At 36.0% G+C, this 16,906-nt stretch overlaps 1 protein-coding gene and 1 long non-coding RNA gene across 2 annotated transcripts; one reads left to right on the plus strand and one right to left on the minus strand.

Moving 5' to 3' along the window:
• Window positions 1–1,026: 1,026 nt before the first annotated feature.
• On the minus strand, window positions 1,027–6,259 carry LOC132063205 (uncharacterized). Its single transcript, XR_009416347.1, has 2 exons — window positions 5,531–6,259; window positions 1,027–1,295 (listed from the first exon to the last, which is right to left on the minus strand). It is a non-coding gene; the product is annotated as an uncharacterized LOC132063205 (long non-coding RNA).
• Window positions 6,260–12,664: 6,405 nt separating this feature from the next.
• LOC132063204 (uncharacterized) lies at window positions 12,665–16,522 on the plus strand. The gene is made up of 3 exons (XM_059455662.1): window positions 12,665–12,881; window positions 13,184–13,261; window positions 16,254–16,522. Exons 1-3 carry the CDS (start codon window positions 12,780–12,782, stop codon window positions 16,470–16,472), a joined length of 399 nt encoding a protein of 132 aa, XP_059311645.1. The 5' UTR covers window positions 12,665–12,779; the 3' UTR covers window positions 16,473–16,522.
• Window positions 16,523–16,906: the final 384 nt, after the last annotated feature.

Below are 16,906 nucleotides of genomic sequence, written 5' to 3' on the forward strand. Positions count from 1 at the left end.
TTTCATTAATCACATATGTTTTACAAATACATAAAAATACATAAAATAGAATAAAGCAGTAGGCTGAAGGGTGTACTAAGCCCATAGGCCTAAATATGCAATTTTCACTCATTGTTGGGCCTTCATCATTTCCAATATTTGCTTCCCTTCCAATCCATTGTTGCGGGTTTGCCTCAATCGAATGACATGTTGGGCCTCAGGCCCAACCGGGATTATGCAAAGTGTTCCCCTCGCAGGTACGCGAAGGGGAGGAGAAAAGAAAGATGGTGGGTTAGAGAGAATCTATAAGTAAATACTCATATAACTAATAATGTTTTAAACACATAACACTTAAACAGTTTGTTTAAACATATATATACCAATCATAAGACCCTTTTAAACAAGTAATAGCCCAAAAAGGAAAATGAAGCAGTTAGGCCCTATATGACCGAAAGAGAAAAGAAAATGTAAAGTCCAAGTTCACATAGATATGAATCAACATTCGTTAAGCTCACAAAAAGGGAAATACAATAGCCCAGTATGCATAAGGTGAATCAGTAAGCCCAAAAGATGCAGAGGTGGCCCAATAATGCCGAGACCAAACGACAACACCCAAAGAAAGACAAAATAAATCAAACAACTTTCAGGCCTAGAAATAGGCCAAAACGGATATGAATTCATTTTAAGGCCCAGACTCATTTTAATATTTTTTGACAAAACAAACACATAGCAGGCCCAACAATTACCTTACTAAAAAAGACAAGATTAGGACTACGCGATATACATAGATACACTCAATATATATAGTTTAAAACTTATCTAAAGAAAATACTTAAGAGTGATATACCATATACACTTTCTAATATACAACTCGACTAGAAATAAAACAGGATATACAGTACCATATACTCAATCCTACATGATAGACAAAGGAATATACCACTCTTGAACAAAACAATTGTCACGACCCATTTCGGGGTCGCGCGGGTACCTACCTTTCCCACCTCGGTAGGGAAACCCTCTCATTGATTATACATCAATTAAGTAAAGGCGATTCATTTAAATCAATAGATACTTAGAAATTCAGCGGAAGCTTCATAATACATGCAATAAACTCAGGATTTAATATAATTACAACGATGTAACAAATACAGACTCGATCCAACTTCCCATGACCTGGTCTAGACTAGTACAAGAGTGACTAATGCTTTCAGATTACCACTACATTCTAAGACTCAATCTCCGTCCCGAAATGAAATGGGAGGAGGTCTTCCAGATAGGCACCGCATATTTCCACATATGCTTCGATCAATCACCTGAAACAAATTTACACCCCCAAAAAGGGTGCAGCAAGTGCAATATCAGTACAAACCACGCGTACTGAGTAAGTATTATAGGCCGACAATGGTTAGTAACACATATCAGTAAAAGAATTCACAAATAAACATGATAACAACCCAATCAAGTCATACGGCTATCTAACACACACTGCACATCAATACCCTTAAGCATTAATTTCACTCTAATAATTCGCCAGTTAAACTCGCAACGATATCAGAACTCACATAACATTTAAATCGATCGTTTCAGTCTAGTAGTCAACTCATCATTAAGACACTCGATATCCTACATCACATAGAGACCAAACATATACTAATCTTACGGACGGTCTATAGGATACCTCAGCAAGTTCAATCAATAAATTCATATCCAAGTGCACGTCATTGCCTAAGTAAAGCATCTAATCCCTAATGTGCCAAGTCTGAATAAATCAATCTGAATCCAATCATCATAAGCAAACACCAAATCATCTCAAACAAGCCATAATGCAATGCAATGCAAGATGTATCAATGCAATGCAAGATGTATGGATGCAATGCCATGCCATGCAAATGAGGTGTACACATGTACTCCGGACGGAAATATCGACGTCTCGGTAGCACAACCCAGTGTGACTCGCGAAGTCTGAGTGCCACCCATCCCGGATCTTTGCCAAACAGACAGACGGGACCCTGGCTAATTGCTCACAGGGGGAGTCTTACCGGCACCACTCTGGGGGACCCGCAGAGTCCGTGCACTAACAACGATTCCGGGATAACATCAGAATCGGCCATGCAACAACGATGCCCGAATTTAACCATCGGACATCGGCCTCCTCAAAATCACTCAAAAGAGTTTATCAAAATATCAGTTTCGCTCCATTAACGATACCGAATCATCACCAGGTATCGGCTATGCATCGTGAATATGAGAAAGTTATGCAATGCACATGTTAATGATTCCGGAATTGAATCTCGGAAATCGGCCTTCTCATAATCACTCAAGTAAAAGAGTTTATCAAAATATCAGTTTCACTCCATCAACGATACCGAATCATCGCCAGGTATCGGCTATGAATCGTGAATATGAGAGAATGTATGCAATGCATATGTCAACGATTACGGAATTGAACCTCGAACATCGGCCTTCTTACAATCACTCAAGTAAAAGATTTTATCAAAATATCAGTTTCACTCAATCAACGATACCGAATCATCACCGGGTGTAGGCCATGCATCATGAATATGAGAGAATGTATGCAATGCATATGTCAACATCAACCACCAAGTTCAATATCACAAATACCACAACAGGAATGCCAACAACGTATCACATCACAATACCAACAGTGGGTATGCCAACATATATCAATAACTCAAGTACCGACAGTGGGTACGCCAACAATATATCCAAGTACAAATGCCAACAACGGGTATGTCAATCCTATCCGAATCAGGAAAACAAGTAGAATTCGATATCTACCAACTACACATGGCATCAAGCCAACACAATTGAACCATCAAACACACATAACGGGGTGGCTAGTCCCACACACAAAGGTCAATTTACATTATTACCACTTCCTTAAATCAGCCTATTAGCTTAGAACAAGTAATCTCACCTTACACTCACAATCATTCGTCACAACTCCTTTTAGAACTCAATCACAATCGTTGGTGTATTTTAGCCTCCCATCTATCAACTAGGTTCACTAGTAATGGCATAACACAAAAATCACATATTACGGGAATTTCTCATCATTGGACACAACAATAGGTTTCACCCGTTACTTCCAACTCACATATATCCACCGATATTAACGAAAAACCACATCAAACAGCCTAAAGAATCTACAGGCCACAAGCCCGAACACACAAATCACACAACAATACCATCCTAAGATTCCATCCCAAATATGCATTCTCCGTTCCTTCTAATACATGAATATATTAAACTAACTGGAGTCTACCGGAAGGAAAGCCATAACCTACCTGGCAGCCGAACAGGTGCCACGAACCCACACGTTGCGTTGTCTTTCGAAGCGTCTCCAATAAAACTCTATCGCATATGAATTATGTGTAAGAAACCATGAATAATGATACCCATATTGGCTACTTTCTGTTCGGGTCAAATTCCAACCCTTAATTTAGGAAAAAGGGGTCTCAAGGGCAAAACGGGAATTTTATGATCAAAATACCAAATTCAATACCAAAAGGGCAAAATCCATCACTTTAGTCATAGGAATACTCAATTAATTCTCAAAATCATCATTTATATGAAAACCCCTAAATTGGGTCTAAGAACTCTAACTTTGATTCATGAATTTCAACTCTTGCATGGAAGACATTGGTTAACAAGCCTAGATATATCATAATTTAGCATAAATAGAAACATTAACATCGTTTATTCATAATCTAGGAAGCCAATTTGATTTTAGAACTCAACTCAAGAAACCCATTTAAAGACCCATTAGATTCTAGATTATGCTAGATGATTAAGAGAGGTTAATGAATAATGAAACTATAATAAGGTAGGAATGTTACCTTAGGGAAGAAACCACCTGAAAACCCTCAAATTCTCCTCCACAAAGCTCTCAAGTCGGAATAGAAATAATGACAAGGGTTTTGGGGTTTTAAACTTATAAAACTACTCGTCGACCGCTCCAGCGGTCTAGTCACAATTGCTCTTCACCGCTCCGGCGTACCATCATCGCTACCCCCGGTGCGGCTGCGCAATGGACACTGAGAAGATCGTACACCAGAATTTTTTTCCAAGTTTCACCATTTGATCTGATTTTTCGACTAGTTTCCAAGGCTATCTGCTCACATACTATACACGTAGACACACTTAAAAACACGCTACGAACGAGCCCGTGGCCTCGGAATTCCCAAAGGAGCTCTCATTGATCGAGTCAACTTTGGGTCAACTCTTTTTCACTTTAAGCCTGTATTTCACAAAAGTTGCCCGAATCCAGGTCTAGACACCCCGGGAAGCGTGCCAACGGTTCCCTCGCACCTATATATCCAGATTTTAACACTAGCCTTAAACACTAATTGAATTAAGCTAAACCAAACCAACATGATAATCACTCGCCGAGATTTAACAACATTATCTAAATGAACCCAAAACAGATTACTTAAGACTAGTTAAACACATATGGACACCTACTTAGATTAGGGTGCTTATATTTAGTTTTTTTTATTTTTTTATTTTTTTAATTTTTTTAGAAGAGTAATCCCACAGAATATGCAAGGTATGCACTTCCAAGACATAGTTTAAAAGCTCATACATGCCGATAAAATGTTTTTGGAAAGGGAAGCAAGTACACAAATGCTACTTCTACCGAGTTTGAGTTCTAATTGCTAAGTTAATTCTTTAAACAGAGGTAAAAGGGTACATGCTAACATTTTTGGTATAAAAAAGGGTAGTTTGAGCAAAACATTTGAAACAAGCTGAGTCATAAATACAACACCATCACAGATTCATGTTAATAACACATGCATATGCACTGGACAACTTTGACAAAGCTAAAGAGATAGGTGACACTTCTAGTTTTGAGTTAAGTCCTTTTTGTAAGCAACCATACCTCAAAACATATTAGAAAAAAAAAACTCCATTATTCTTTGCACCTAACAGTGGTCTAAGTATACAATTATTTTTTTACATAAATTTCTGAAACTCAACATAACCAAGAAAGGACTAACCGAAGGACCTTTTACAGTACCAAAGTTCAAGCCTATAGGACCCTAAGCTCATTGAATAGTATTCATAAATACTTGGGAACAAATAACCAAATAAATAAGTCCCTTAAGGTCTAACAACTCTCCTGTACCAGAATTAAACCTATAAATACAAGGCATGGATTCATATCTAAAATCAGAATCCCTTCTTAATCTTGGATAAATATGGTTTAAACATTACTAATTCAAATGATATACCAACAACATCTACAAGCTAACACCTATTCATTAAAGGAAGGCTTAAAACAGTTTAAAGTCTAAAAAATGACATAATACCCTAAGCATCCTTTTATCATAACCATTCTTTAACCTAACAACACAAATAACATAACCTAAGCATCAAAGCCTAAAACAGGAACCAGACTAAACAAACCTAAGCATTTAAGCACTTAATAAAACACAACTACAAATCTAAAGCAGACATAAGTAAACATATACATATGGACAAAACTAAGCAAACTAACACATAATTAATGAAATGACAAAAAGACAGGGATTTTACGTTTTCTCCGAGCAGCCTTTCGTCGAGAATGGAATTGAGAACCTTGCCTCCTTCTACACGATCTTAGCCACAGAACCCAAAGAAAAAACAATTAAAATTTTCTACTCAAACACTCAAAACTTAAAGGTTTGCAAAAAGCTTAACCCTAGATTATCGAATGTTTGCTCAAACGCCTAAAATTTTAGGGATTTCAAGACTTATGCTCATTCAAACCTATTTTTCAAAGTGAAATAAGGTATCCTTTATGTAAGAGATTAAAACCCATAAAAATTGGTTGCCATCCGATGTGGGAGAAGCGATTTTGTCAAGGATTCGTCTTGAATCCATGACATTTGCTACGAACCAATAGAAATAGAGTTTTCAAGTCGGCTAAGGGACAAAACCCATTAATTCATTGCAGAAATCAAAAGGGGAAAAGGAAAAGACTTTCAGTGCATTTGGGGTTGAACAAGGGTGAAATTAGGCGAGAATTGGCAGAACAATTAATGCTCTTACCTTTCTTGCCTCTCTTTCTACCATGCGAGGACCGCCGTGGGTCCTCGACTTTACCAATTCTGGCTATGTGACGTGAGGATTCGGAGAGAGAGAGAGAGAGAGAGAGAGAGAGAGAGAGAGAGAGAGAGAGAGAGAATGCTTGTCTCAATTTGGGGCCAATGAAATGAAGGGATCGTTTGGGTGCATTTAAATGCAGATCTGGGTCGGGTCGACCCATCTTAGGCTGGACTCGGCCATCTTTAAAAAGAGAAGGGGAGAGAAAATCCTTGTCTCATATATATCTCAAAAATTTATAAATTATCTTAAATAATTAACTTAATAATTATTTTCACTATTTAAAAATCATATAAATATCTTTAGCAATTATGTAAATTGTGCAAAAAATTCAAATGACTTATAATAATATATCCTAAATATCTCTCACGACCCAATTTATAGGCTGGACTCAGACTACTCACATCACTTGCACACAATCTACGATTCCGGGACAACCATCAAATATGGGACTACTCACATAACTCTCATGCAAACTGAGCTCAGCTCATCACAGTGTTTCATCAAGTATCAGCAATGTATCATGAGAGATGTGAATGCGTGTGATATATGGGTCAACATGAATAATCAGACCAATATCACAAGTACCACGCATGGGTACGCCAACAAAATCATGAAAGACTACGCAAGTCCTATAATCAATGCAAACAAGTGAGGCACCACAATATCACGAAAGAGATATCTCAATAGTCTCCAATATATACTATCACTACGCGGAATCAAGCCCACAACAATAGAACAAATCAATCACAACACAATATTACCACTCTCCCTTTATTGCCTATCAATATTAATGTATGATAATTTCACCTTCTACTTACAAGACATCACTATTACCCAGTCTAGAGTTAATTTATGATCTTTGGTACATTTTATTCATCCAATATCAATTAGATTCACTATTTATAGAATAGCACAAATGTCACGCCCCGAACCATGGCCTGGGCGTAACACGGCACTCGGTGCCTGACTGCATATGACCGAGCGAACCACATGACTTGTGAATCAACGTGAGGCATACATGAGCGGAAATGTAACATGAGTGCATGATGAGCTTTTGTAAAACATAGTGAGTCACAATATAATACATGGGAATACTTGTTTAAATTGTGCATGCAGATAATGTCATAAAAGAGCCAAACCGGCTAACCAAACTCTGAAAGTCTAACATGACACTTATCTAGTCTATGAAGCCTTTAACATGAGTCTGGACATGAAAACATAATTGTTGGGACAAGGCCCCCAGCATACCTTTAGATGAAAACTAAACAGAGAAAGACAATGTCTAAATCCCGAATGAGGTGGGGCTCACCAATTAAAGCTGGTACGAGCAGATCCTAATGGGCAGAGGTATCGTCTTGTAAATCCGTACCTGCATCGTGAAATGCAGGCCCCCGGACAATAAAAGAGGACGTTAGCACATTGAATGTACTGGTATGTAAAGCAACCGAAGAAATAACATGGGACATTAGATAACAAGGTAAGAACTGAAACTGAAAACCTGGACATGAACATGAGCATGGATATATATATATATATATATATATGAGTAAAACATGATAAGTAGGGAGAGCATTTCATAAACTGACAACATGATATCACCATGTAGGTACGTGGAGTCCGGTACCTCATGGGACAAGAGAGCCCCCATACCTTGCCGGGGTATAAGGTGGTAACGTGCACGATGGATCCATTCAGTGTAAAATTAAGGAATCATCCTAACTGGGCGGAGCAATCCTTGTCCTACGGTGGCTACATAGTTTCAGGTTATCTGAGCCTTCTCGATAATTCGTGCAACTCTCAAAAACATGAACATGATATAATTGGCTAAGAAGCCCATGATTTTTGTGAATTATTCTTAGCCCATGATTTTCGTGAATTAACTTGTACTTGACTTGTAATCATGATTTCACGAAATAACTTGTAAACATGGTTTCATGAAATAGCTTGTATTTAACATGTATGTATCTTGTATCATGGCATGAAAGTAATTATAAATATAGTTGCATGAAAATTTGTAGACATGTATGATATTCATGAAATAATCACTTTTAGTTAAAAATATGCATGCAAGAACTCATGGAATACAAGATATGGGTTTTCATGGATTACAGACTGATTTTCAATAATCATATGGAGTTATTAAGAACACAATGATAGAATAATAGCAATTTATACATTATATAATTATGGACATGGACCTAGGGTTGTCATGAGCATGGTATAGTAGAAACCCCAGTTTTCGTAAGGATTCATACTCTATGGATTAAGAGGCGTAGGGAAGAACAATGATGTTCCCACACGTAGATAGCAACCCTACATACCTGGTAATGCTCCAAACTTGTATTAAAAATCTGAACTTCGAAGAAGAATTCCAAAGTCTAAGTTTTGAGTCCTTTAAATGGGTTTTCTTGAAAACCCTATGTTAAGAACAATGATTTCATTGTTAGATTATGAGAACACATGCTAGAATTCACTTGGAATGGTTGGAATAGACTTACCTTGGTGTTCTTGGTGATGGAGGAGAGGAACAGGTCGTTCTAGGGTTTAGAGACTTGTAAAAATAAGAACTAGAACTGAAATCAGGTATTTATAGTTTCTGGCGCGACGGGTGAAATACGGACCAAAATACAATCTGTATTATGATTTACGGTCCCGTAAAACCTGGACCGTATTTAAACATATTCCAAAACAGAAACACTGTAGTACCTCCTGCCAAATACGATCACCATATACGGGTCGTATTTTAAAATACAGTCCGTATTTAACAATATAATTCTCCAAGCCTCATTCCAGAATGCACAATGAACTTGATGACAATTTACGTGCTGAAATACGGGTCGTATTCCGTATTTAACAGTAAAGGTTTCCTGAGCCAACTTCCAGAATGCTCAGTGGTTTTAGATGTCAACTTAAGATTTGAAAGACGGGCCATAAACTGAAATACGGTCCGTCCTCTGGGGCGTAAATTCCCATCTGACAACTGAAGCGAAATTTCCATTCCCCACATTCTCTATCTGGTTTTCAAAGTCTAGGATCATGGTCAAAGCTTAAGTTAAAGGTACGAGGTGTTACAATAAATTAGTCGTATCTTATGGAAATTCTCATCGAGAGACATAGAAAAGTATGTACCAACTACTACTTCCAAGTCACATAAAATCCACCAAAGCCCAAGGAAAAATAATACAAGAATCCTAGGGGATCTACAGGCCACAAGCCCGAACATATAAATCGCATAACAATATCATCCTATGAATCCATAATCTCCAACTCGTACACATGCATTCTCTGTTCCTTCTAATACATGAATATAGGAAACTAACCAGAGTTTACCAAAAAAAAAAAAAAGCCGTAACCTACCTTGAGGCTGAGCGGGTGCCACGAACATCCTTAGATCTTCGAGTCGTTCATCACGTCGTAATCAGTACTAAGGAACTTGAAACCATTACGAGACCCAAAATGGGATTATCATTAGAGTACTTATAAGGGATTTCAGATTGATAAAGGAAGATTAGAAATTTAGACCACCCTTAGATTTTCTAGGCTTTCATTACCAAAGAACTCTTTTCCTAACTATAAGGAGTTATTGCTAGACCAAGTTGTCATTTTTAACTCTATCCTTTATAAAAACCCATTTCCAAGATTCATTGGAAAAGTTTAAATTAACTTAAGGGATGCACTTAATCTCAGCTGTGATCTTATTCTTAATCTTCATCTTTTCTTTAAAACTTGAATAAGTATCACATATTTCCAGCTTTATATGTTGCACAGGGAGAAAACAACTTAATTCAAACATGATTCGAGTAGGGCCAACTTTATCTACTGCTGGGCTTATGTATTAATGGACTCATGACTCAGCTCAAAGAAAGAAATGGAAAGAAAGCATGAGTTATTGCTTAAGAATCACAGAGAAAGGGGGTCAAATATACCCCCATCAACCTACATTGTTGTCTTGACTAAAACAGAACCATAGACCTTCTTGTCCTTTAAAACAATCACTTATTAGGACTTAGGGTGAAAGGGAGAAACAGGCCACTTTTCAAAACACAGGCTGAGACCACAACAATACACAAAGGATTTACATAGAGTACAAATCATAAACCTAACTTAACCAATGGCTAAGAGTTCTGCCATATACCACCATGTCCTTTTCAAAAAGGGAGAGAACTTTACATTTCATTTACCAAAACAAGTAAGGTCCATTTTTTTTTTTTAAACTTTTATCTTTTTCTAGTTTAATCACAGTCTTCAACTAATCCAAACATCTCCTTAAGGCATATTAAGACGGACACAACAAACCAAGCTAAATCAGTTCCAACAGCCCATTACAAATGTATAAACAATTCCATCTTTCAAGACTCAACAACCATAACAGAATGACAAGGTGACATCAAAGTGCAAGGGTGAGAGGTTATACCCCATAGACTTGAGAGGGATGCCATGACAACCTTTTATTTGGGAGAAAAGATACTATGGGTCAAGCAATGCTTGACCCTTTCTCAATCCTCTCCTAAGGTGTCTTTAAAAGACCTTCCCCATCTAGCCAAGTGGTCTCCAACCTCAAATCATGCAATCATGAACTTTTATTACCCCTTTTTCAATCACACACTAAATGACATTAGGCGCTTTTATAAATCAACAGACAAATTGTTTTTCCTTTTTTAGTTCCCAAATACTGCTTTCCTCTATGCCATTTCTTCATACTCCTTTTACTTAGATTATCATCACAAGACCTTCTCTTTTCTATCTGTGCCTATTTTTTGAACCTATGCAGTTTGTAAACAAGGAGATTATAATTACTACATCAGTTACTTATAGACATAGGAAAACAAAGAGAATATTCATGTCCCAAAGTAAAGCCTTAGTCTTTGAATTTACTCAGGACTTGAACAAATCAAAGTCAAGTTGCTTCTTTTAATACTTAGACTCATAAACTTTGAACATTCATGATCTTTTACCAAATTAAGACTCATATATGGGTGAAGACAACACATTTACAAGAGCATGATATATTAGTCCCTTACTTTCCATAACAGATTATTTCATTTCTAGAGTAAGACCAACTAATAAGGGCAGTGTCAACGAAAGGAATCACAAACAAGAGAACAAACCTCCCCCTTAGACATCACTTTCATTTCATTCTTTATTTTATACCCTTTTTAGTTTCAATATGACTAGGTGGCAAGGTTGACAGTTAGTCCACTAACCATTTAGCAACTAAATCAATTCTAGTTAGCCTTAAATGAAGACCTGATCTTGTGGTCTCTATTACTTCTCTTATTTTTACTTTTCCTTTCCCATCAGATTCTGCACATTTAGGGAGGTAGACTACTTCTAGGTGAAGAGCTTATGGTATAGACTATCAAGACAAGTTGTGAATACGATGTGCACAAGCAAACAAATTCCAACAAGATAAAACAACCTTAAGCAGATCAAAAGGAAACAGGATTCACATTTGGGTACCATGTTCAGAATAATTTCTAGGATTTCTGCTATGAATCATGGACACTTAACATACACTTGTCACAAATCCTAGGTGATCATACATAACCTACATTAGGTAATGACACAAGCATAGTCATAGCCATGAACAAACAATCAAACTATAGACCTAAGGCACCTGCTATTCCTTTGTTCTATTATTAGACAACAAACAAACAATTAGCTTATCTTGTCTTACTCTACTCTAGGTGTAAGATTATTTAAGAGGAAAGGAGCAATGAAACACCCTACTGTTATACTCAAAGACTCAGCATAATAGATTCATATATTTTTTTTAATCTAAATTTTCCTTTATTCATTCATTTTTTAGAAAAAAGAAGGAGCACATCAGCAGCTATATCCAGAAACAACTGATTAAATTCCAACAATCTAGTCAAAAATTTTACAACAGAACTTACTTCACAAATAGGCAATTCATAACTGACTAGCAAAGCAGGGACATTTAATTGCAATCACAAGCACACTCTACCAGCAAATCAACCATGTTCAGTTGTATTTACACATAGACAGTCTCATCTTCCTTCTCTTTTATTTAAGTTGAACTTATTGTACCTTACCCTACTTAATGTTGACCCCCAATTTTGGTCCTCCTTTTTTAGTTGATTAATTTCACTATACTTCTCAGTCTTGAAAATTCCCTAAAAACGAGTTTGGAATATTTTCACTAATTACTACAGTAATTTTTAAGATCTTATTTCTCTAAAATTAAGAAAGGTTTCTATCATTTCTTAAAAATCACCAAACATCATATTTTTATAATTAAAAATTACTAAACATCATTCTTTACAATTAAATCACTCAGAAATAGTGTTGATATTCCTATATCAATATTGGCGTTGGCATTTTTCCTTTAATCCTATTTATTAATATGTTAATCATCTTTCACTCTATTTTAAACTAAATATGTATATTAAATTACTTATATTGTAATTTATATGTACACATTTTTGGGAATTAATTAGGACAAAGAAGTATATTTGAATTGATTAAAGTAGAAAAAGAAAAAGAACCGAGAAATTCGGATAAATTAATGTTGGGCCAAGCGTTCCGCGACGCCACCGCCATCACGTCCCTTCAATCCCTTCTCCGTCTCCACGAGACTATGGAGCCATTAATGCTCTGAAACTAGCTTGTTCAACCTCCAAATAGGGAAAACGTGAGAATCTTGCAAATACAAGGACGATTGAATGGATAAAAACGTCACCCCACCTTCAGAGCTCGGTTTGCTGAAAAACCTTTCAGATTTTCGGCTTCAACGGTCTCAACCTTTCAAATCATCTCTGAAAAAGGTGATTTCTTTCTCTTCCATTCATGATTTCCTTTTGTTTGAATTTTATTTCAAATGATCCTCCCCCCCCCCCCCCCCCTCTCTTTTTGTGGTTTTCAAGGTTGAATTTGAGTTCCCATTTTTTAGCTATAAATATAGCCCCTATATGGGCTATTAAAGACACAGGTTGAACAGCCACAAAAAAAAAATTGCTTTTATTTTTCCCCCCTCGCAAAATTCCTATTGCTTTAGAACTTGGGTTCTAAGAAAATTCTATTTTTAACTCTAAGTTTTTCTTTTTGGTTATCAAAATCTTCTTTCAAGTTCTCGGCTAAGCAAGCTCTTCAAGAGGATTCGGCGACTCGAGACGACAACAAGCCTCAGTTCGCTGTCACGGAGAAGGTAATGACACTCGTCTTCTCTTCATCTTCAATTTTTTTGGTAAAAGTAGAAATATAATCGTTCAAGCATTTTCTCGTCATTTGTTTGGTTTAGCTAGCTGAAAAGTGATCGTTCGATGGATATGATTGTTTTTGTTTGATTCTGTGGACTTGAACCCGATTACTGCCTTGTTTGTTCTAAATTTGTTGCATAAAAAATGGTCAAGGAAGATTAACTACACTTAGGAATTGTTACATCGACTATGTCAAAATGCTGTGTACATTACTCATGAGATTCTGTATTCATTAGAGAATCAATATGTGGCAATAAAAATAGTAGATTATGAATTTTAAAAGGCGAATATTTCTGATGTAACTGCTCCTCCTTTCTCTCTGGCTTTATATGTTTAAAGAGGTGTTTAGAAAATCCTTATCATGCGAAGATGGTAGCTTTTGGTTTTGGTCATGGTTATGTTGTGTTAATCTCTTTTGCTGGTGGTAGTGCAAAAAAGGGGTATCTTTTGTTGGTCGTCGAATCGTGTTAGAGATGTAACTAATGTAAGTGATTTGTTTGAGGATTTGTTTGAGTTTAACTTCTGTTTTAGTGGTCATGAATCCACTTTTATCAGATTTAGAGTAAATCAATATAGGGATTACTAGTTTAAAATGTTTGCTCTATTTTTGTGTTGATGCTTAGAGAGTATTGCTTGATCAAAAGGTTTGTTAGTATTGTATATGTTTAGTAGGTAATAGTTACAAATGTTTAGATATCAGATCTTGCCTTCGCGTATGTTTCCCCTGAGAAGAACATTCTGATGGATGTCTACTTATGGGAGAGTATAAGTTTACAAACCTACCATGCTTAATAATATTCACGTTAGCTAATAAATGTGTTCTAAAAAATATATCTTCAGGAACATCAATAAACCAGACAACGTGCTAACATTTGTAAAATCTATGTTGAACTCATGTAAACTAGGCTTAAGCAGTCCGTTTTTTATGCCCTGTTTGGAACTTCCCTATCGGAAGCTTTTTTTTTTTAGTTTATGTTGATGCCTGGTTTGCGACCTTAAAATGTGTGCTTACGAAGTTTTCACTGCTGAATGTTTTCTCTTAGTTGTGGAAAATTTTCAAAGGCTTACAACATAAGCATGCTGGTCATTTAAGCTATAGCTTTATGTTTAGGAGAGTTCTTTGTATGTCGAGATGAAGGGGTTGTGTTGATGTAATTTACTACAAAGAAAAATCAGTTTGAATTACCTCTTGATGTTTAAAAGGTTACTGATTTAGATTAAAAGTTATTGTTTTTTATTTAAAAAAGTTACTATTTTTTAATTAAAAAAAAAAGAAGAAGGTTACTGTCCCGATTAAAAAAAAAAAAAAAAAAAAAAAAAGAAAGAAAGAAAAGGTAAACGAAACCAACAACACCTATGACAGTATTGTTTCGACATATCAGATGAGAAAATAATTGGGTCGTCAAGGGACTGTTCTGTTTTCGCTAAAAATGGTGTTTTGATAATTACCTTCAGCTTTGCATTGGTATGAGCTCCTTTATTGTGGAAATACTATGCTGATTTGTGAAAGTTCAACGTGCTAACTTATGATTAATTGTATTTGCCAGTGTGTATTGAGTTCATATCCAGAGGTTCCATCATTTTTTTTTTGGGGGGAGCATGTTTGTCTTCTATGTTATTTAAAGAGTATTAGGACCATGACTATAGGATGTTTAATGTCTCAGAAAGGGTATAGCCACTGTTATGATGGTATGCTAGTTGTGTTTCAATTTTTTTTTTTTAACTTGTTTATAAAATATATGTGTATCGCTAGTGCATAACAGTTTATCTGCACTTAGAGATCATCAGTAAAATGTGAATAAAGGGATTAAAGATTATGGCTAAGAGATGTTTAGGTTACAAGGGCATATTTGACCATGGTTCAAAATGTAAGATATCATGATCTCATATTTTAGGATTTTTGTATGGTACTAGCAAGTAAAAGTTTCACTGTGAAGGTAATATGAATTGGGAATTAATAAGCTTTTTCTGGCATGTTTATGTAGACAGTAAGACCGCTTTCCATTTAGAAGTAATGTCTACAGAGACTACACCTTCACCTAAATTAGTATCATGAATACACTGCTAGTAAGGAAAATGTCGGATCATTTGGGAAAGCTATCTGGTTTTGTCTGTCTGGCATCATAGCTGTATACTTAGGATTTTAAATTTGTGAAATCCTTCAATCTCTTCTTTCAAGAACTTGGTTGTTGTAAACTCTTCTTTCGGTTTTGCTGGTTTAAGGTTCTTTCCTTAGGATTCTAGGAAATGATGTTTTAGACATGAATATGTTACTTTCTTGGTTTGGATTTTAGAATTTAAGGGTCTTGAAATAACAAATAAAAGAAGAACGGTGTCGTTTTTTTCACCATTTTGAAGTTCGTTGTGGGATAACTGTATATTTCTAGCTTGTGACTCTAATAACTGGTTATAAAAATAAAAAATCTAACTAGTAAATGAGTTTACTATGAGTGTGTTTGACTCTCTTCTTCATCCATTCATGAACTTAAAACATGTATGAATCCAGTGACTTGTCTCTAAGATGCAGAGCATAAACTTACAAAGTATGTTGAGGTTTCTTTTTCATCACTGTTTCCGGTTTGTTACTGTTCCTGGTCTACTCTTAAATCCTAAAAACAAATCAGGATTCTGGTGAACGACAACTACGCGCAAATTTTGAGTTCAAACAGCTTTATCATTTTTTCTTAGTATTCATATGGTTTCTCCCAGATGCAAACTGTGGGTATCTTTAGTTATTGCGTATGCTCTATTTATTTCATACTTGTAATAACATAAATCATTCTTCTCATAAATTAACTGAACATCCTGTTAAGATTTCTGGAAAATATGTTAGCCTTAGTGTATAATTGTGCGTGTCTTGCTATTTAACTCGAGCTTTTATATATTTGTCATAAGCTGCTAATCCTTTTCCTTTTTTTTTTTTACATGAAACACTCGGAGCACCTTGGGAGTTTATCAGCAAAACTCCACGAGCTGTCCAATTGGACTGAGCTACAAGCTGCGTCTGCCCCATTCTATTCCTCATCGAGTCACTATTTCTTATTTGTTTCGATGGAGTCTCCTAGTTCGGTGTTGGGATTCTTGAAAGAGATGTCCAGCCACTTCTCTCTTCTTGTTGGCCTCGCATTTACTTATTACCGTATTCATTGTATTACTTGAACTAACACCAGCCCTTTGAGTTTTCGGTGTTGATATGCTCTTGTTTGTGACCCAATTTTGTATAGAACTTTCAGGTGGGAATAGCAAAACTTAGTAGCCGTTTGGCCATAAAAATTATTCACTTTTTTCCGAATTTTTTTTTCACTTTTTTTACTTTTAGGCGTTTGGCCATAAATATTCGGAATACAACTTGAAGTTGTATTCCGGAATACCAAAAACAAGAAAAACCGTTTTTCAATTTTTTTTCCACTTTTTTACACTACATTTCACCAAAAACTATAATTTCAAAAACTATGGTCAAACACAACTCCAACTCCAACTTCAAAAATTCCAAAAAAAAATGAATTTGTTTTTGGTATTTATGGCCAAACGACACCTTAGTCATTACTTCCCTTCTCCAGGAGATTTCAGCAAGATGAAAGGCTCGGAAATAC

The sequence above is a fragment of the Lycium ferocissimum genome, chromosome 7, assembly GCF_029784015.1.
Source record: "Lycium ferocissimum isolate CSIRO_LF1 chromosome 7, AGI_CSIRO_Lferr_CH_V1, whole genome shotgun sequence".
Taxonomy (NCBI): Eukaryota; Viridiplantae; Streptophyta; class Magnoliopsida; order Solanales; family Solanaceae; genus Lycium; species Lycium ferocissimum.

Coding starts and splice junctions, on each gene's coding strand:
- LOC132063204 (XM_059455662.1), top strand. CDS start 12,780: ATGGATAAAAACGTCACCCCACCTTCAGAGCTCGGTTTGCTGAAAAAC. Junction 12,882..13,183: donor TCAAATCATCTCTGAAAAAG/GTGATTTCTTTC, acceptor TCTTCTTTCAAG/TTCTCGGCTAAGCAAGCTCT. Junction 13,262..16,253: donor AGTTCGCTGTCACGGAGAAG/GTAATGACACTC, acceptor AAACACTCGGAG/CACCTTGGGAGTTTATCAGC.